General features: G+C 39.6%; 1 protein-coding gene across 1 annotated transcript in view; it reads right to left on the bottom strand.

The window, feature by feature from the left end:
- Nucleotides 1–353: 353 nt before the first annotated feature.
- The window catches only part of LOC149201187 (NADPH:adrenodoxin oxidoreductase, mitochondrial-like), a 174,039-nt gene continuing 152,133 nt past the window's right edge, over nt 354–22,259 (bottom strand). Inside the window, exons 8-12 of the mRNA XM_089401219.1 lie at nt 8,238–8,299; nt 7,720–7,918; nt 7,351–7,414; nt 941–1,010; nt 354–368 (exon numbers count right to left, since the gene is read on the bottom strand). Coding sequence (XP_089257345.1) covers nt 354–368; nt 941–1,010; nt 7,351–7,414; nt 7,720–7,918; nt 8,238–8,299 — 410 coding nt within the window. The remainder of the gene's footprint in view (nt 369–940; nt 1,011–7,350; nt 7,415–7,719; nt 7,919–8,237; nt 8,300–22,259) is intronic.

Here is a 22,259-nt window from a genome sequence, read left to right as displayed (position 1 = left end):
TATTTTTCTCTGTCGGGTGAGTCGATTAGGCACCCAGTTGTATTCAGATCCATTGCATAATAATATAACTCTCTGAACCAATGTTGCACGAAGCGGGGACGAAATGGGTACGTTTTCTGGAAGCGGGGACGCGAAAGCGTCATTTTTCTAAAATCTAGGAAGCGAAGCGTCTGCTATATATATATATATATATATATATGTTTGCATTTATACTCAAAACAAACATCCCAAATACCAAATTAGTTGTAGAAGACATGAAAACATGCATATGTTTGCATAAATCAAGATAGATATTGCATCCATGATTCCATTGTAATTACTAGTATGTACATCGATGATTAATTATTCGAACATCAACCATCTATATTCTAGCAATTACAAACATACATCAAATTTTTAAGCATATTATAAAACATAAAACATTTAAGCATATTATAAAACATAAAATATAGAGCATATTATGATTTATCTAGCAAGTGAGCAACTGTCAACACTTGTCTTGTCCAAAATTCAAATAATAATGTTTACAAAATATGTCACTTGGTCACCGCCAAGACAAAAAGGTTCAAATTCACAAGCCTACAAGTCTAATGATTAATCTATGACAAAAGTAGTAAATTGTGAATATATCTACTAATCTCTCCTCCTTCCACCATGAAGAGAACGTGGCGACGGGCCTCCACATGGTGGCAATGAAGAAAATGGTGCGTGTGGAAGTTGTGGCACTGAAACTGATGAAGACGAACTCCCAGTTGTTGGTGTTGAACCATGGAACCTAGGAACCAAGGGACCATATGGGGGTGGCATCTCAACACAATCATCATCATCCTGGAATCACTCAAAAAATTCATACAAAAAAAAACACTAGTTAACAAAAAAAATTAAAAACATGAATTAGAGAAATGCTTTATAAGGAAAATTCATACCACAATGGACATACCTGGATAAGAGCATCCTCTAATTTCTCTAATCGCAACACTCCATCCTCCAAATTGGGCTCCTCTGGATTCCTGTCCCAAATCTTAAGGTCTTTATTAGTCTTTGCATCATCACAGTAATGGGACAACAATCGCAAGTTGTAATGAACATAAACCAAGCTCTCTGCTCGGTCTAAACTCAACCTGTTCCTTTAACACTGTGGATGAAAGAATAAGAGCTCCAACACCTCTCTGCAGAAGAAGTGTTTACCACCTGTGATAGCACCTGCAATGCCAAAGTCTGTAGAAGTGGAGTAGCCCCTCCATGCATGTTCCACCACTCAAGAGAAGAAAAAGTCTCTCGATCTCTAATTGCATGCATGCTCTCAAATGACCAGTGTTAAGCGTATAGTTGCTCAACTGTCTCCGTACCATGGCAGCCTCCTCCTCATCAGGGACTAATTTACTCAATGCAATCATATATTTTTTGTGAACCTCTTGATCTTGGTGTGGTTTTCTCCTGCTTCCCCCCCCAGGTGCTGGTGTTGAAAGCCATGATGGATGATAGTATTTAGGTGTCAAAACATATGCTAATGCATGCAATGGAACATTTAGCATTTCCCATCGGTTTTCCACCTCTGCACGAATATAATTGTACAAGGTGATATCTCTAGGCTCAACAATGTCTTTAATCTGCCCCAACATGCTATCCATTTGCTCATACACCTCCCCAATTATTGGTCGATTTGAATCTCCAAACTTGATCATGTAATAAATTGGTTTGGTGAATTGCAAAACATATTTAACCTGTGACCAAAAGTACATGTCAAGAATAGTGTCCTTCGTTGCATTAGCACCATCTCTATCAGTGTTAATTTCATCCCATGTTTCAGCACACACCATATTAGTTAAAGTTTGTCTCACCTTCACTAACCGCCTAAAGGTGAGGTAATAACTGGCAAATCTTGTCTTTGCAAGTTTAAGCAACTGCAACTTGGAGTAAGTGCCATAGAAGTAGTTTACCCTTGTATGCCCTGTGATGAATTTAATGAGTTGCTTCCCTCTCTTGTAAAGCTCATTAATCCACCCACATTCTTTATGCTTCACAATATCATGCATCAAAAGGTTCAATGTATGAACCAAGCACCCAGACCAAAAGATGTGTGGATGAGTACGCTCAATAATTTTTCCTGCTACCTTACAATTTGTTGCATTATCTGTGATCACTTGAACCACATTATTCGGACCAACATCTTTGATTGATTGCAATAGGAGATCTACAATGTTTTGGGAAGATGCACTGATGGAGGAGGAGTCATGACATGTAATAAATATTGCACCACTAGCAGAAACACCAAGAACATTTATCAAATGTTGGTTTCTAATATTTGTCCACCCATCTGATACAATGGATACCCCACAATCTACCCACTCATTTGTAAAACGTGTCAAAGCTCTTTGAACCTTTGCTTTTTCTCTTTCTAATAACACTATTCTAGCTTTCTCATAGTTGGGGGACTTGTATCCTTTTGGGGCTTCATTGATGGCCTTTACCATTTCACGCCAATGGGGAGAGAGAAGCACATTGAATGGTACACCGCAAGCACAAAGAAATCAGACCTTTCCATCCACATCATCCCTCCCAGCAACATCAAGGAAATCCCCTATTGTTCTTTTACCTCCAGAGCTTCCAGAAGTACCATGAGGAGATGAACTACCAAATCTAGAGGTTGCACTTGATTCAGAATGAGTTTTTTGTTTCTTGCTTTTTTGTTGTGCAGCCTCCTCTATTTGGATGTATTTTCTTCTTTGTTCAGATGAAATGTTTGGGCAAATTTGTATCCCCACAACACCCTTTTATCATCATTGTCCATCATCCCACAAAGATGCCTCCTCACACAGGTATATGAACCACTAAATGGTTTTCCTCCATGACAACCATGAGGGCACAAAAATTTGTAGCTTCCACCACCCTTTCCCCCTTCAAGTTTGGTCACATAGTTCCACAAGGGTGTTAATGCAGCTTTCCCCTCTAGTGTTTCAGTTTCCCCTTCAGGTTCAACTTTATTCCCTTCCTCTTCAAACCCTTCCTCCTCATGATACATTGGGTCACACATATTTGGACCACTGTCCTCTTGTGCTTCTTCTCTTCTATTCCTACTCCCCCTTGGCATCATTAAAACCAAAAGTGGAATAATACATAGAAGCCAAAAGAACACCATCTTGGAATATGGATATAGGTGGTGGACAACCTGCAATCAAATGAGCAAGTAGAAACAATGGGAAAGAGTAGGAGAGGGAGGAGAAAAATACAAAAAAAATGTCAAAAAATAAGGGAGTTTGGGGTTTGCACTTACCTCTTTAGCTCTCGTAGATGGAAGTCCTCCAAGCTCCTCCTCCTTTTCCTAGCTCCTCCTCCTTCACTCCTCCAAGCTCTCCTCTCTTCTCCTCTCTTCTCTTCTCCAACTCTCATAAACTCAAAGTGAGAAAATGAGAGATGAATGGGGGCTTAAATCCCTTCATTCCTCACCCTAACCCAAGGTGGACCCACCCCCAACAAGTCAAAATGCCAAAAGAATAAAAAAATAATAAAAAATAAAAACAGCGTTTCTTTGGCCACGCGGCGGAAATGGAGGAAGTGTGTACGAAATCACTCGCGATCCATACGCTTCATACTCCGAAGCGCGTTTCGGTCACACACTTCCAGAATTTCCAGGAAGTGTGTTTATCAGTCCGAAACGCTTGTCAATTTTTTCAAAATGCGTCTTGTACGACGCTTCCCCCACGCATCCATACGGATCGCGGATCGGGGTTTATATTCGGGGGAGGGGGAGGGGGGGGAACGTTTCCTGCAACAATGCTCTAAACAGCTGCACCGGTTTTCCGGCATTGGGTTTTTCCGGGGACATTTGTCCAAAAATAATGGTGTCACTTGTCTACTTTTTTTCTTTCAATTGATGATCTGTAGATGTTGTGACAGTATTGTGTTTATTTCGGTATTTAAATGTATTAAATAACTTGTTCGAATTTAAACAAGTAGAAGAAATAAACCAGCAGAATACAGATTAATTTTCTAACGGATAGACTTAGAAAATTCAACATGGTAACATAGCGTGGTTGTAAATCACAAGAAAGTTGAAGGCATCAGCTGAGTAGAGCATTTGTAGCAGATTTAGTTGTCCGAGTGACAGCGCTGATCCTTGCAAAAAGCGACAAAGGAAGGGTTGACGCAGAGGGACTGTGTCATCAATTTGGGCCTGAGAGAGGCCAACGCAGAGGCTAAGGAGGGCGAAACAGGCTCACGCAGAGCCATGCAAAGGACAAAAGGGCTAACGCAGTTGGCTGAAGGAGTTGTTTTGTCAGTGCCGGGATTGCGCAGAGCCAAGAGGCTCAATCCTTCAGTTGTTGGGTGAAAGTAGTTGTGGGCAGTTTGCGGGAGCAAAGCTGGTGGGGAACTGTGGTCAGAACAGTACCTGACAGGGCAAATCCAAGGTAGAGGGAGTTGTTGCCGAGGCAGATTTCTAGCCAAGGAATCTGGATCAATGTTGCAGTTGCACAGACGATCGGAGAGGGGCAACTTGACGATTAGCAGAAGGATTTCCAGGAGGGAAATCGGGACTCAGAGGTAGTCCAAAAGAGAACTTCCAGACAAAAAGTAGAGAGACTCAGCAGGAGTCGAACCGAAAACTTCCATGTTGGAAGTAGAGAGACTCGGAGGAGTCGACAGAGAAGAGCAGAGAGATGGCTATGAATGGGCTGAGGGATCAGGATAGGCTGGACGGAGCGTCCAACTTTGTGGTCTAGAAAGCCATGATCCTGTCCATTCTAGACAGACATCGCATCAAGGGATTCGCCTTGAGAGTAATGGCTATCCCAGTCGACCCGTAGCTAATGAGATACGAGGAGGCAATGGCCAAGGCAAAATGCATCATCCTTGATGGGGTCAAGGATCATGTGGTCCAACATATTGCAGAGAAGGAGACGGCAAAGGAAGTGTGGGATACCTTGAAGAAGTTGTACCAGCATACTTCCATGCAGAGGAAGATGCTACATGAGAATCAGCTACGGTCATACCAGATGCAGAAGGGAGAGCAAATAGATCTCTTCCTCAGTCGGTTGAAGGAGATCCGGGACCAACTGACTTCCATAGGGGCCACGTCGGATCAAGAGTTGATGGTGAGGACCGCACTAAATGCAGTCTCCGAGGAGTGGGAGACATTTGTCCAGAGCATACTGGGCAGGGCGAATCTTCTAGATTGGGAAGAATTGTGGGCGGATCTTCGCCAAGAAGAGATCAGACGGCTGACCAAGACGGGAAGTAGCCGCAAAGGAGTCTGGATCAAGAAGGAAGAGGAAGAGGATGCAGCTCTGGCATCTATGGGAAAGTAGGAGAAGAGGAAGAAGAAGGACCTCTCCAAGGTCAAGTGCTTCCATTATGGGGAACTGGGTCATTATGCAAATCGGTGTTCGAGGAAGAAGAACAAGGGAGAGGCGTCTAACTCTAAGGCAACACTAGTGAAGGCGAAGAAAGAAGTCGAAGAGGATGGCGATTGTGCCATGAGTGCTCATGTGCCACTAGAGGAGAAGTGGGGAGACATCGAGCTGTAGTCAGGAAGACTACAAGCGATGAGGGGCAGGATCCTTGAGTTACCCAACCTCTTGGATTATACCTTGCTACTGGAGCCCCGAAGAGGAGTAGCAAGACTGGCGGATGTAGGTAAACACGGGTACAGATGAAGCAGCAGAGAGTGCTACAGTGCAGGAGTCCCCGAGCAGCGCGAGGCTAGCAGGCTGCAACAGTGCAAGAAGCACGGGAGTGTTGCACCAGTGCAGGATGGCACAGAGAGGTGTGCTATAGTGCGAGATGCAGGGAGTTGTTGCAGCAGCATAGAGGTCAGTAGAGAGAGCACTTGTTAGCGACAAAGAGAGCTTCAGCATCAGGATTGTTTCTAGCCTGACAGGGAAGTTGTTTCTAGTGTTTAAATGTATTAAATAACTTGTTCAAATTTAAATAAGTAGAAGAAATAAACCAGCAGAATACAGATTAATTTTCTAACGAATAGACTTAGAAAATTCAACACCTTATTTGAACATCACTCATCTCATCACATATCTCTCTATCTCCTCTCTTGATTGGTTCGTACAGCTTGGAGGTGGCCTCTACCTACTTCGGACGTGTGATAGGACGATGAATTTCTGGGATTGTCTGCTGGCCGAATTTCAGGAAATCAGACCAGCGTTGACCAGGGCTCTTTTGACTAGCGTTTACTGTGTTTTCTTGGGCAGAAATTCAATTTTTGGAGGCTGCATTTATTGGCCCAGATATCGAGGAGTTTGGGATAGTTTGACCAGAGTTGACTTCAGCGTTGACTTCAGATTTAACTGCAGTTATTACAGCAGTGTTTTCTCTCTCCTTTGACTGGGTTGACTGAACTGTTTTGGGCTGACATTGACTCTCTTGGAAGGCTGAATTAATCTGCTGTTGACTAAGCCGCTTGGAGGACATTTTGGGGCTGCTTTGACCAGCGTTGACTTTTGGTTAGGGCTGCAGTTGACTGCTTATTTTGACAGGACTGTTTTTGGGCAAGTTAATTTGATATTTGTATTCTCTCTCTGCTGAACTATTGAAGAATAATAAGAAGATTTGATCAAAGGGTTTCCCCACATTGGGGTTTTTCCCTAGCATCCGCCACATCTTGTGTCCTCTTGTCTTGGCTCATCTTATGGACATGTTTTTATGTTCTATCTGCATTTACTATCAATTTGTTTAAGTTAATGTGATTGCTACATAACATAATTGGAAATTGTCATTGGGCTGATAAAGAACATTGAAGTAAATTGCGCTAAAGCATAAAACATACCATTGTTATCTAAAATTAACACCCCTACATGGTATGTACATGAGCAAGCTTCCAGATCTAGTACCTAATGGTTTTTAGAATCTTGAATTTATGTTCATGGTCATGAATATATATATATATATATATATATCTTTTAAAATTTGAATACTCTATCTCTATTTCAGTTGACTAATTCTTCAACCTAGTTTCATCACTGGTTTGGGTCTGGTTTGAGAATTTGGGAATGCCATATCAGATTCGGTACTTTAATGAAGCCCAACATGCTACAAAGACAAAAGGCATTTCATATCAAAGATCAAAACTTCACAGAAGTTACAAGGGTTGTAAATCCCACATCTATGTCACACAAAATAAATCTTACTGATACCTCCATATTGCAATCAAGAACGTACAAGTTCAAAGCAGAATAAAAACATTTACTACAATATTCCTAGAATAGCAAAACACAAAACATATCTCCATGCAAACATCTTATGTCAAGATAAATGCAAAAAAGATCCAATTATTTCTTTGGAAATATTTAATAATTAGCTCCCTAATACCAAATCAATTCTAAAATGAAAGGTACCCACCCAGATTCAATCTCTTCAAACTCTCCAGTCCCCACAGCATATTGGTAGCTCGTAGCATCATCTCCTGTAGATGCATTCAAAATGATCTTTTGTTTTTTAATTGCCACAAAAATTATCAAGTGTTTATTGTTTTGAAAAGCTACTTTTGCAAGAAAACAAGCCAACTATAGTTCAAGGATCAAGAATACAAGATACATGGAAATGAGGTAAAACTAAAAACACTGATCTAGAATTGAAAACCCTATATGATAAAAAGAACTAGGAAAGTAAAAAAGAAAACCCTATCTGATAAAGAGAACTAGGAAAGTAATATACAGGGACTGGAAAACAGTTTGGCAGATAGAATACTAGTCATAGTATATAACAAACCTTTCAAAATAGTCTTTTCTAAGCGCACTCCAGCCACCTTTCTCTGGTCAATTGAGGGTAAAAATCTTTCCGGCTTTCTAAAGAAAACAAAGTGAAGGTCACGATCATGGGCTGAGAATTCTTGGCAAGGCTTTGATTTGGCAGCCTTGCAAAAGAGCTCATATACACGTTTTTTACTTCTCTTCTTTTTGGTTTCTTCCTGTTATCAACCACAAAAAGAGCACTTTGTAGCAACAACACTTAGTATTCTCAATTCAAGACCCAAACAAAAAAAATACCATTAATGCAAAAACAGTATTTATAATAAACATGCCATCAAAATATGGGAAGCTATAGCAAAGCTTGATATTATTAGAATCAACAATTCGTTGATTAACAATTGATTAATAAATCACAGTGTCACCTATTGGATCTTTACCACAATGGAGATATTATTATTAACAGATGAAGCAAGCAAAAAATTCAAACACTGTATATTTGACTTTTCAAATGATAGGACTGAGAAAAGTAGATCGAACCTCATCCAATGATGAGGTGACTAAATCTGCTTCCTTTATATGCATATTCACGCCTTGTATACCTGTAGCCAAAATTACCACTTACAAATCATATAAAGAAATGGACAGTAAATTTACTGGCATTAAAATTTGTGAATAAAATGAGTTGATAGTTATCTATAAGATACAAGGCATGTACAAGATCAGCAGGAAACTGCCACATGATATGACTTCCGTGCATTCAACAACAAAAGAAAGACAGTTTGTCCAATAAGTGGCCTTGAAATGCAAACATTGCAAATCCCTGAGATCAACAATTTTGGAGTGAGCACCTCCAATGCAATAAAAGCCACTTCCCACACTAGAGTTCAAGTTGCTATATTTAGAGTTCAAACATTATTTAGAATTTCCATTGCCAGAATAATGGCCTTGGAAATGTGAATTCTTTGACTTTAGCATGCCTGCAGCCACTTCCTAGGTACGCTTGGTGACACTTCCATACACAGGTTGGAGTTACAGTATTCCTGGGATACGAAAGTTATCATGTTGAGTAGCACCAGAAGGTGTGGTGTCACTTCTTTCAATGTGTATAGACTGAAAATGTAAGTACAAACTCCATGATAGTTTGAATAAATTGTGCCTAATTCTTTGGACCCAATCATCCTTTTAGACTGTTGGTAACTTGATAACGAGCACCTCTGGTAAAGTGAAAGCAAATAAAATGTCCCGTTAATGTGGCAACTTCACTAGGAAAGCAACTATATAATCTGTCTACACAAAAGAGTCTTCTAATTATTTTAAATTTTCTAATTTGCAACATCTTAATAATAATCGGTATGTATTTTTTTGTTTCTATCTTTTCACCGGGTATTCTATGTTGAAAAGTGTAACTAGCTTCAGTCTTCATAATTATCATTGTACTTGTATCGTTATGTATTTTGCATAAAAAGAAGAAAAAGAAGAGAGAATTTATTATTATTATTATCATTAGTTAAGCATGTTCTTCATGCTTCTAGGATTTATTGAGTCAAAGAGTCAAAGTCCTATTTGGACTTCTTGTAAAGAAAAAGGAAAAAGAATTTTTCAAAATGTAATTTGGGTTAATTCACCTCAAGAAGCCAAGTCGGCCCTCCTAGATGACAAGTTGGCTCACTCAAAAGATGTGTCTTTTCACATATGAGAACAACTATATATTGGCATATGTCCTCCATCAAAAAGCAAGCAATTTGGCGCTTTCTGTAACAAGTTCTGAAGTGAAGACATGCAAAGTTCTGAGGTTACAACATCATGAAGTCTTGCGAATTTCTGCAGGTCATGTATGCAAGTTTCTGTGGCAGATGTCAGAGATAATAATGCAAAGTTCAATTCAGAAAGTGAAAGGGTGGTAAGTCTGGAGGTGTGGGCTTTATAAGAAGTAAGGGGGGCGGGAAGGAAGGGGGCAGGCAAGTAAACAGAAGAATATCATTATTTATTTGGTCATGACCAAAGATCACATGTAGTTGAGTAGTTAAAGCAGCTAGGCCTGAAATGTCAAGCTTTATGGGCGAAGTTTCTGCAGCAGATGTCTGAGATAAGAATGCAAAGTTCTCTGTGATAAATGTCTGAAATAAATGCGAGTTTTCTATACCAGATGTTCTAAGATAAAAGCAAGTTCACTGTGGCTAAAAATTTGGAGGGCTAGACTTGACATCTTGGAGGTTGGATTCTTGTATAAGTCTTGGGTCTTGGGTTTCTCACTTTGATCTGATTCTATAAGAAGAGAAGTTTGGTTGGGTTTTCCCCCTTGTGGGGTTTTCCCCTGGCTTGGAGCCTATATCTTGTGTTCCTTGTCTTCTTGTGATCTTCATGATTTATGTTTTGTTACTTAATTGATGAAGAGAACATAACAAAAGTAATAAGAGGCCAACACATATTCACAAGCAATTATCAAGTAAAGAAAAATCAACCTTAATCTACTGCCCTTAATGAGTTAAGGTTAATGGATAGCAGTTTGAAGATCACTCTCCGTTGGCATTCTTGAAGAAGACTCATCATCATTGTAGCAATTATCATCTCTGAGATCTGAGGTCTGCAACTTCCAATTAAAATATTTATATAATTAGGATGGAATCCGAGCTCAAGAAAAGACGAAATGTGCACTCACTCTAGTTTCGAAAGAAGAACAGATCTCTGAAAAACAATAATATGAGACTCTATGGTAACCCTAAGTAATGGATCATGTTGACCACATTTTTGTCAACAGTCCGAGAAGCAAAGTACAAGGCAGTGGGCAATTTTTTTAAGAGATTATTATCATCACTCAACATCATTTAGTCATTGTAAACCCAAATTCTTCTTTTATTATTGTAAATGATTCTAGTATGACTATGAAGCCATGTAACAACACCTAGGTAAGCCTATGATTTTTGTCAAAGGATTTCATCCTAGGAAGTTTTTTAAACTCCCTGAATTATGTGTGTTTGTAAACATGCATAATTCGCAGAGTTTTTCTCCCAAATATACCCCAAAGCTTAGGTCAGTCTTAGTGTTTATCGGGTCTATGTATTTTTCATACTAGATCATAATACATATTGTGTCGCAGAATTGATTAGTGTCTTGAGAGTTTATGTCTAAATGGGTATTTCCCCTTCCAAGGGTTGAATTAAATTGTAACATCTTGTAAAAATATTTTAGTGCATGGTTACTTATAGTTAGACACCATGGCTAAAATATTTGAGGGTGCAAAAAAATAATTAATCCCCTTTAGTCAATTAATTAATTTTTGGCTAATTATTTTCTTTTTATTTGAGAGAACTTAAATTCTCTCCAAGTGATAAATAATCAGAAATTCGTCGGTCAAAAAAGAATTAATTTCTTGAGGTCTTCAACCAAGGGAAAAATGGATTTTTAAAGAAAATTTGACCTCTTGAACCTTGGTGGTTAAGTAAAAGTGAATTTTTTGAGAATATTCATCCAACATTATTTTTCGGATTAATAAAAAAGGGGTTTTAAGAAAATTTTGAATTTTTCCTCAAAAATAAAAAATCAATGGTGGAGATCAAGTTATTTTCAAGGGAAGATCAACGGATGAGTTTATTTTGACGAGGATCAAGCCAACTAGTTGTTATTTCCACTTGGAGGGGTCGTCTTCTCTCGTTTTCTATATAAGAAAGCTATCAAGCTCCTCATTTCATCTTTGGATGATGTAATCTATAATTCATGTACTGAGCCTTGCTCTGTTGTAATTGTATTTCTCATAATAGAAAGACTTTGGGGTTTCAAATTCATGGTGTTCTTCTATCTGCTGACATGTGGTATGTGCTAGTAATTTTCATGCTCTATATTATATGCGCTTTATAAATTGTTATTTCATTTGTTGCAAGACGGAACATCTATTGGTACAGGTATCTTGCCTTAAGTGTTGGGTTGAGATCTACACTCGTAGATCTAGATCTCTCATGATCTAGCAATTCATATTTTAAGTTTGAATAGAGATCTACAGGTACGCTAGCCCTTGGTCTCCAAGTTCACAGAGTGTGGAGAAGAATCGACCGCGTTTCAATTCTGAGCTTTCATTTTGCAGGACACATTGCAGGAGGGTTTGGGTCGGTGATCCATTTACATACATCATTTATTTTAAAACCTCTCAAAAATTTAATCTCTTTCTCTTGTGCTATAAAGATTTAATTTGCTAATGAGAGCAATTGTTTTATTGTTTGTAAATATTGCAGATATTTGAAAAATAATTTTGAATTTAACCCTTGTATTTTAGATCTAACCCATTTTTTTAATTTTGTATAGCATTTGGGGTTGGGGTTTAAAATTTGAAATTTTTGTATATATTGGGTATTTGGGTTGTCCATTTTTTTCATTTTGCAAGTAAGGAATCAATCTCTTCAAGAGAGGAAGGCTAATCTAGGGCCTTGCGAGTAAGATTTAGCCCTTCCAAGACACATATGCTCAAAATTTTCCCAAGGAAGCAAGGTCGCAGCCCTTTGAAGGAGGGTTTCATCATTTTGGGCATTTTTCTCTTGTTTGCAGGGGTCCGAGTGCACTTGAAGGCGGCCCTAAGAGGTCTTTCTTCCCTAAACGTAGGCTCTAGGAGCCTCTTCTCTATTGGTCGTGGCCTTAGGGCCTTTTCCCATTAGGCTGCAGCACTAATTGGGCTTGCAGCAAGCCTTAGAGGCCTCTTCTCTCCTTGTCAAAACTTCCTTCTCCACCCGTGCTGGCGCTGCCTTAGTCTCGGAAGACTCTCCCTTACTCTTCTTCCTTAGGCACTGAGTCGCATAATGACCCATCTCCCCACAGTGAAAGCACTTGATCTTGGAGAGATCTTTCTTCTTCTGCTTCTCTTGCTTTCCCTCAGATGCTAGGGCCACATACTCCTCCTCCTGCTTGACCTTGATCCCTTTCCTGCTGCTACCTATCTTCGACTACAGTCTGATCTCTTCCTAGCGAAGAGTTGCCCACATCTCGTCCCAAGGTGGGAGAGTTCCTCTGCTCGGGATACTCTGGACAAACACTTCCCAATCTTCTGAGACAACATTCAGGGTTGTCCTCATCATAACTTTTGATCTAGTGTCACTCCTATAGCAGTCAACTGGTCTCGGATCTCATTCAGTCCTTCGAGGAAGGTGCCAATCGATTGACCCTTCTTCATCTGATACGACCTCATCTGGTTCTCGAGCAACATTCTTCTCTACACAGAAGTATGCTAGTACAACTTCTTGAGAGCCTCCCACATCTCAAATGTCGTTTCCTTCTTGGCTATATGTGGTACCACATGATCGTTGACCCCGTCAAGGATAATGCACTTCGCCCTCGCCATCGCCTCTTCGTCCCTGTCATTATCATTGGGGTCGACAGGGACAAGTATTACCTTTAAGGTGAAGTTCTTAACACGATTCATGTCAAGCACTGATAAGATTCTGGCCTTCCAGACAGCGAAGTTCGATGCTCCGTCCAGTCTATCCTGGTCTCTTACCCCGTGTAGTGCCATGATGCTCCTCTACCTCCCTCCTGGAAGTTCTCTGTTCGACTCCTCTGAGTCTCTACTTCCCGTCTGGAAGTTCTCTTCTGGACTCCCTCTGAGTCCTGATTTCCCTCCTAGAAATCCTTTTGCCGCTTGTCGAGATGCCCCCTACTCTGATCGACTTGTGCAACTGCACTTCTGATCTGGGTTCCTCGGCTAGAAACCCTCGGTAACAACTCCTCTAGCCCTGCTCTGTCAGGTATTGTTCTGACTACAATACCTCACCAACTCCACTCTGCAATATTCCTGCAGCCTTCTAGACCCCAGCAACTGCCTCTCTGTGAATTGCGTCATCCCCTCTCTGCCTCACGCTGGCTCTGCGTCAGCCCTCTAACCCTCTGCGTCAACAACACTGGCCTTTCTGGGGCTCTACGCAGCTCCTGGCTTCCTCTGCGTGGCCCTGGCTGGCTTTGCGTCACACTCCTTGGCTTCTACGTTGCTAGAAACAGCTTCTATCACCTCAAGACAGTTGTTTTCCGCTACTATTGCTTCGCTCGGCTGATGTCTTTTAGTCCTCCTGTGATCTGCAATCATGCTCTGATACCATGTTGAAGTTTAAGTTTACTTACTTAGAAACCCTCCATGCACTTTATCTGATTTATTTCTACCTACTTGTTATTTTCCTTAACAAGTTATTTACAATGTAAATACTGAAAATAAACACTAGTGCATGCTCAACATATTACAGATCAACGACTAAAAAGAAACAGAAACAAACACACCATATGACTCCATTATTTTTGGACTAATGTCCCCGGAAAAACCCAATGTGGGAAAACCGAAGCAACTATTTGAGGGTTTTCTTATTAAGCAATATCAGAGTACAACCTAGGTGTCAAAACTGGCCTACCAAACAGAGAATTTCTTTGGCAGTAATACCTCTCAGTTTCTGACAAATCTACTGGCTGAAACCCCGGATAATCCTTCCAGCAGCTACTCAGCACCAATCTACCCCAGAAACCCCAGCGTCTGCCCAATCTAGACTGTGTCAACCTCTCCTAGCCCAGCGTTGGCCCTACATCAGCCTATCTTGGCCTGTGTCAGCCCCAGGAGGCCCTGCGTCAGCTCTCTGACCCTCTGTGTCAGCTACGCTGGCCTCTCTAGTGCTCTACGCAGCACTTAGCTGCCTCTGCGTGGCCCTACGTGAGCACTGGTTGCTCCTGCGTCACTCTCTCTGGCTGCTCTGCTGCTCTCCCGGCACTATCTCTGCCTCTTTGTCTCTCTGTACTCAATGCCCATCAGTTTCTTTCTCGATCACTGATTCTATCTCTCTTAGCAAACCCCGCTCTAGAGAATAGAATGACTTATCACTTTGGTGTATTCTCCAAGTGACCCTCAAGCCTCCTCTTATATTTTTCTCGTTGACATAACAACGGCCGTGATTAAGTCCCTAATCAACAGCTAAGATTAGATCTGACTTGATCCATGTCTTTTGGACCACTCTAACACAGATTCATATTAATACACATTAACATTTTATTTTCCCTAAATTTGGACTTAGGGACTCCATTAAAAATATTAATAATTTTAATATCTCCTGATCTGTTTAGAATCCGCCCAAACCATTTCTGGGTATTGGAGATCTCATGTGCCCCAACCTCTCCACCAAATTTCATGGCTAGAGCACATCCAATGCTACCCCAAATCAACAAGTGGCAAATGTAGTAGCTAGTAGCAGGTCAAATACTGGGCAGTGCAGAGCAGAGTTGGCAGCGGTGCAGTTGGCACAAAGCAGAGTCAGTAGCAGAGCAGAGTTGGCAGCAGTGTAGTTGGCACAGAGCAGAGTCAGGAGCAGCACAAAGGCTTCAGTGACAGCGCAAAGTCTAGCAGCAGTCTGGACTCAGGTGACAGATGCATCATACTGACCACAGTTGGTTTAGTATTTTGGATGTTTTTCCGTTGCAGTTGTTGCAATAGCGGCAACAGCAAATGGTGAGGGAGTTGTAGTGTAGATGCAGTGTTGGTAGCAGTTCAGCAAGACCAGCAACAACACGGATGCAGCGTTTATCAGAGTTGCGTAGTAGTTGGTGGGCAGCAGCAGCCAGACATCAATAGTGTACAGGAGATGGTACAAAGACAGAGTGTTGCTTCAGTGGGTTGCAGCACTAGAACACATTCTTCGCTAAGAGGGAGTGTTGATTTTTGTAGCATCGGATGTGTTCTAGCCACGAAATTTGGTGGAGAGGCTAGAATACATGTATTCTCCAAAACCCAGAAATCATTTATGGAAGTTCCACCTAAAGACAACTTAAATAAAATAATTAATCTTTTTTTAATGGTGCCTAAGTCTAAACTTAGGAAAACTAAGTAATTAAAGGGTATTGATTTAGTCATGGTGAAATCTTCTAAAAGAAGACATGGATCGAGTTCTAGTTAATCTTAGCCATCGATTATGTTTTAATCTTGGTCGTTGAAGCCTCAACGAGAGATTATAAGAAGAAATTCGATGGGGGTTGGAGAACACACTTGAGGAGCAAGGAATTCAATATTGCTGGGAAATCGAACTCCAGAGTAGCAGCTGTGTGTTGCCAGAGGTGATTCAGTAGTTTCGAGGCAGTGAGAGAGGGGCAGGGATAGTAAGGCTGGAAGGAAGTTTTTCCAGTCCGGTGAGTGCATAGCAGAGAGACAGCATACTCCACAGAGAGGTTGACGCAGTGCAGAGAGGCAGCGCAGAGCTTCAGAGGGAGATCCATATTTTGTTGAGGAGAAGTCGAGATTCAGAGGCAGGAGCCGGAGTGGGAGCCCGGAGGCCAGAAGATCGAGTTTCCAGAGCAGCAGTTGATCAGCAGAGTGAGAGAGACATTGGTCCAAGCAAGGCTGACGCAAATCTGCGTAGGGTGACGCAGAGGCAGCGCAAAGGCAGCAAGGAGCAACTCATCTTGAGCTAAGGTCAATGTCGAATCACCGGTGGAAGTGATATTTTTCTCACTAGACTTCTGTCAGTCATTTTCTCTGTATGGAAAGCTAGATTTGAGCTTCCATAGATTTGTACTCATATTTACTACTGCATAATAATAAAACCCTCAGTTGTTGCACCGATTTTCCCGAGTTGGATTTTTCCGAGGACATTGGTCCAAAAATAACAGTGTTTTATTGTGTGTGTGCATCTATTCTTCCAGTGTTTTTATTTCTTCCACAGTATTTATTTTGTGAAGGTTGTAGTGTATATGTTTTGATATTTGCCACAAGAAACTGCAAATAATTTGGTTGATTAATTTAACAAATAGAAGAAACATTATCAGTTGTTGTAGTTGGATTCGGGGTTAGCCGAATTTTCACATATAGTGCAAGTAAATTGACTGCTAAGGCACTGGTCTTTAATTAATAATTTTGGTAAATCTAATCAAGTTGTGCTAAATAATTAAACTTGCCGATTATTTTGACCAAGTTGCTAGGCCATTCAGTTGTGTCTCCTGAATTCAACATTTCATCAATAGGGACTACCCCTGTTAGCCTGCTATAAGGAGACAACTTAAACAAAGCGGGTCGGGTTCAAAGTGATAGCCCCTACCCTGAGCATTGTCGCATTCACGTGTATAGTTTGGGCGACAACAGATCCCAACCTGTGGAAGCCTACTTCTTAAAATCCGAACCTAGCAGAGACAGTAGTGACAAAGATTGGTAATCTTCTAAAGTATATTTTCAAGACATAGCCTATATTCAAAACATCTGAATCAAATGTCAATGACATCTTCTATAAATACAATTCAATCTCCTTAAATATATATCTCTTCATAATAAGAGCTACAACATTAGGATCAATGACAGTAATATGAACTTGTAATGTACCTATGACCAAACAAGTTACAAGATTGTGACAAGATCTATGATACTTATATGAAGCAAAGGAAGATGAAAGACAAGAACCGCATACAATTTCTTTGTAACATCACAATCTCATCTGAGGCTCGATCCATATCACCTGTGGCTTACGCTATTCTCTAAAGGATCGCTCTACAACTGTGGCACATATCTATCTATTTCTATGGCTCACATTGAAAAATATAGTGGCTCACTATTGTTTTACAGTGGCTTGGTATTATCCTTCTATGACTTGCACCATTTACAATGACTTGCTTGGTTCACAATACTACTGAGGCTCGCTATATACATACATACATACATATATATATATATATATATATATATATATATCGAGGCTTGTATCTAGTCAATTGTTGCTTGCATCGTTAACTATGAGGCTTGCATTTTTTGTTTATGGCTCGCACTCTGTATACCACAATGGATCTAGCTTGCATTGATACACAGAGGTTTGTATCCCTTGTGGCTCACAACAAGTGGCTCGTATTCTATACACAATAGCTCGCATCAGGCTCGCTATGATCTATACTCCATGATCTTTGAATCTAAGAACCTACTATATTTAGTAGCTCGCCACATCTTTATGACTCGCATCAAATATGGATGGATCACATATTCTCTATGTGGCTCACTCCTTTTCACAGTAATGACCCGCAATTCTCTATGGTTCGCATCATTATTTTTGTTTAGTTAGGAATACGATATATGGCAATAATTATGTACGAGAGTGACACTCTATAAGACCCTTGATAACAGTAATATAGATGTATGACAAAATATCCTCATACCTATGATGTACAACTATAGTGTATGACAGTGATGGACTATGAAATGTTCTCATGGTTGTGAATTGTGACAACAACTCTATGTCAATTATGACAAGTATGTATAGCATCCATGAGACTTTGTTTCTATACATATAAACATGATGGATTTCACCATGAAGTTGCCCTGTTTAGAAGGAACCAGAACTCTGAGAAAGAAACCAAGATTATCACTAAAATCTTAAGTACTTGAAGCACATCTTTGAGGCACAAATGGACCGAGACTTTGAGTTTGATGAAGCTCAACTTTGCATTATGAATATGAGAAGCAGTCTTGAATGAAGTCAATACATGTCAACTGATGGAACCAAGACAAAGCTAGCAGCTCAATGAAGGTTTTGTAGTTGAAGAAGTTGAGGCACCTTTTGTTAAAGAAATTTGAGTCACCTTGTTGTGATACATATAACTTAAGGAAGGGACCAGAACTATGTAAAACATCACTAGAGGTTGAGATCTTGTAGGAAACAAAGGACTTTTGTGGATCATACCCTAGCTTGAAGGACAAAGAACTGAGGCACCTATGTTGAAGATAAACATCTATTGAAGAATGTTGGCACTTGAAAAAGAGTTGGGTCTTTGCAATGAAGAGATAATGTAAGGTTACAAAGGTATGTATAAATTTTGTGTGCATTTCATGATATGTGTCAAGTTTACTAGATCAAGATGGTCATTTGAAAGATAGAAAAAGGGTTTGCATAGATATAGAACAGAGAGTGACATATAATTGTTGATATGATAGCACTCCAAGTATTTAGTTGAATGTGAAGGTTAAGTCTTGAGATCAAGAAATGAAATAGTGTCCCAAGGGTTTTGCAGTTGATCCTTTTGCATGCTTTGAAGACCTTGAGAATCTAGGGTTTGCAGAACTTGCAAAGACTTTTGGCATTTAGGCTTTATGAACCCTTGCTTAGTTTGGATCAAGAAGAACCCTAGGAGCAAAACCCTATATAATCATGTTCACCACTAAAGATAGATCTAACCCTTGATGCTTAATGTGAGAACAAGATTGGTGAACAATTCCAAGATTAAGAGGGAGCTAATTCCTCTCAAAAGATAAGTAATTTATATCTCCCTGTTTATTATCTATGTGCCTTGTCCTTTCATGGTCTTCTAATAAAGGTTGCAAGTCAAGACAAGATTTATCTAAAAGCTTGACTCGCAGAAAGAAGAAGTGGAAGAACGTGGCCAAGCATGAAGACGAATGGAGCAGTTTGAAGCTTGAATCAAAGAAGTAAATTAGAGGTCAAGAAGTTCACTTACCTCAAATGGAAAGAGGGAGTTGTAAAGACCCTGATGGATACGATATTAATTGAAGCTTGAAACACATTGATTGATGATTAAAAGCTGAGGAGCATGAAGCAAAACTCTATTGCAATATGAAGCTAGACCTTATAAAGGAATGTTGACCTCAAAGGGAGCAAGCATCAAAAATTCGATATGAAGAATCCCACACCTTGACTAGAGGCTATTGTGATTTGGAAACTCTGATAATGATGAGATATGGTTTGGCTCCCTAAAAGGATATTTTGCAGAAGTATGTCAAGAGGCTAGAAAGGTAGTAATTGAGATAAGTTGTTTGATGATATTGTACCGGCAATTGTTTGATTCGATTCAGAAGAACATGGATTGTGTGGACAACACTAATGATGGCTTAGAAGAGCATGAGGGTAGAATTATGTTATGTAAGGAAGAAGGCATGTGCTAGCAGCTATGAGGAGTTTTGGCTCCTTGAAGATAATATATGAACTATTTGATGACAAAGTTGCATGAAGATTGTGAAGATCCAGGAAGGTTGAAATTCAATATTTGAAATTCAATATGATGTGATGCTATTAGGAGTTGAGAAGCCCTGCAAGCTACTACTAAGATCTCCACGGAAGAATAAGTAGCTAATGAATGAGACAAGCTAAGGTGCGGGCTTATGTCTCCCTGGTTGAGAGGGAGTAAGGATCTTCTCCCTAGTTGAGAGGGAGTGATAAGGGACATCGTATTCTCCATGTTTCATGCACTAGGCCAAGATTAATGGCCATAAGTCTAGTGAAGGCACTGGTAGGGCGAATGGAGGATTGGATAAGCATATAAAACTGATACACCTTGAGGATTGGGAATCCAATATAGGAGTAATCCCATGGAGCGATACTCTTTGAGGATAGGGCAAGGTATCCAACATAATAGTAGTCGAAGAGGGTCGATATTCCTTGAGGATTCGAAATCCAAGATAAGAATAAACCTATACGGACATACTGGTGAACATACAGATGGGGTATGGCCTTCAGAGACAGTTGTGGTGGCGTCCAAATGTATGCCTCCCAACATTGTGCTCTAATCTAGTGGAGAACTGGAGCTTGTCAGTCAAGGCCTTGCTATTTTGTAATTGACAATGTTGGTTATGATGATGATGCTTGATGATGCTTATTGTTGACCACACTTTTTTAACAGTGCTAGGAAGCATGGTACAAAGAAGTGAAGAAAAATTTTTGAAGATCAAAGTCACCAACCAGCGCAATTATGTCATTTAAACCCAATTTATGCATGTTATATTGTAAAAGATGCTAGCTCAGTCCATTTAATTATGTAACAACACCTAGGTAAGCCTCTGATTTTGGCAAAGGATTTCATCCTAAGAAGTTTTTTAACATCACCAAATTATGTGTATTTCTAAACACGGATAATTGGCAGAGTTTTTCTTCCAGCTTAAACTCCAAAGCTAGGGTGGAAATCATTGACAAAGTCTTAGGTGAGTCTTAGTGTTATATCGAGATTATTGTAAAAGTGTGTTTGGAAATAATTTTAGCACATTTGGCTAAAATATTTTATTACAAGCATACTTGGTTTCACACTAGATCATATTGTGTCGCAAAATTGGGTAAAGTCATTGAGGGTCTAAGTCTAAATGTGTATTTCCCCTTCTAAGGGTTGAATTTGTAATTACTAGATGTAAAAAATATTTTAGTGCATGGTCCCTGGCAATCAGAAACCATGGCTAAAATATTTGAGGGTGGAAAAATTATTAAATCCCCTCTAGTGCCAATTAATAGCTTTTTTTGGCTAAATTAAATTAAAATCCTAAGCCAGAAAATTAAGTAATTTTGAGTCAAAAAATAGTTATAGAGAAATTAATTTCTCTGCAAGTGGAAAATAATAAAAAATTCATGGGTCAAAGGAAAGTCAATTTTTGGAGGTCCCCCATCAAGGGAAAAATGGATATTTTAAGAATATTTGAGCCCTTGGACCATGGTGGTTAAGTCAAAGTTTTTTGAAAAAATTAATCCCATATATTAATTTATGTATTAATTAAAAGTGGGTTTTAAGAAAAAATCACATTTTTCCTCAAAATAGAAAATTCAACAGTGGAGATTAAAAATTGATCAATATTTTCAACGATCGAGATTATTTTTGATGTGGATCAAGACAACTAAAAGTTATTTTCCACTTGGAGGGGTTTCTCTATATAAAGAAGCTATTGAGCTTCTATTTGATATCTCTGGACGATGTAATTATGCAACGTTGGTATTTAGTTGATGAGCTGCTGGGAACATTGTTTATCATGATAGAAAGACTTTGGGGTTCATTTCATGCAGTTCTTCTTTTGCTGATTTCTGGTATGTGTTAGCTATATGTGATCCTATATTGTGCTAAATATTTTAAATAAATTGTTATTTCATTCGTCGATGATAAGAACATTTCATTGGTACATGATATCTTTAGGTAATCTGATTCACCATATCTTGAGAAAATTATAGATATTACAGGTACGATAACCCTTGGGCTCCAAGTTCACAGACTATGGGGAAGCGCTAACTATGTTTGGGTTCTGAGATTTCATTGTGCTAATTTATTTTGCAGAAGGGTTTTGGCCAATACATCTTTCAGAATTACTCATCCATTGTCATTTATTCAAAAAATATTTTCAAAATTCTTATTTGATCTTGGGCTAAAAAGAATTTATATACTAATGAGAGCTTGTAATTTAATTTTGTAAATATTGTACACTTGTAAACGATTTGTAAATTATTTCCTAACCCATTTTATTTTGTAGCACTTCGGTATTTGGAGTTTTATATTTTGTATATATATTTGGGGTTTGGAATTCTTTTATCCATTTGTGCAAGTGGATTTTCATATTGCTCAAGAGAAATTGTTGGGGTTTTGAGGTAGATCTAGGCCTAGGAAGGCAAGATCTAGCCTTCAAATCACCCTCCAGGCTCAACGTCCAGCGGAAGAAGGGAAGTCGTCCACCATTTTGGCAGTGACTTTTTGGTAATTGCAGGTTTCTAAAATTTGTTTTTTTAGGCCCTAGGGCCTAGCCGTCCTCCTCCCTTACCCTAGATGTCAGGCCTAAAATCCTTTTTAGGCCCTTGGCCCCCCTCCTTGGCTTGGTCGCAG

This window comes from Pinus tabuliformis, chromosome 2_1 (genome assembly GCF_031772625.1).
Source record: "Pinus tabuliformis cultivar Carrire ecotype Pingquan chromosome 2_1, CPIR1, whole genome shotgun sequence".
Classification (NCBI taxonomy): Eukaryota; Viridiplantae; Streptophyta; class Pinopsida; order Pinales; family Pinaceae; genus Pinus; species Pinus tabuliformis.
Note: the sequence above shows the minus strand (reverse complement) of the source record. Positions and strands in the feature narration are given on the sequence as shown.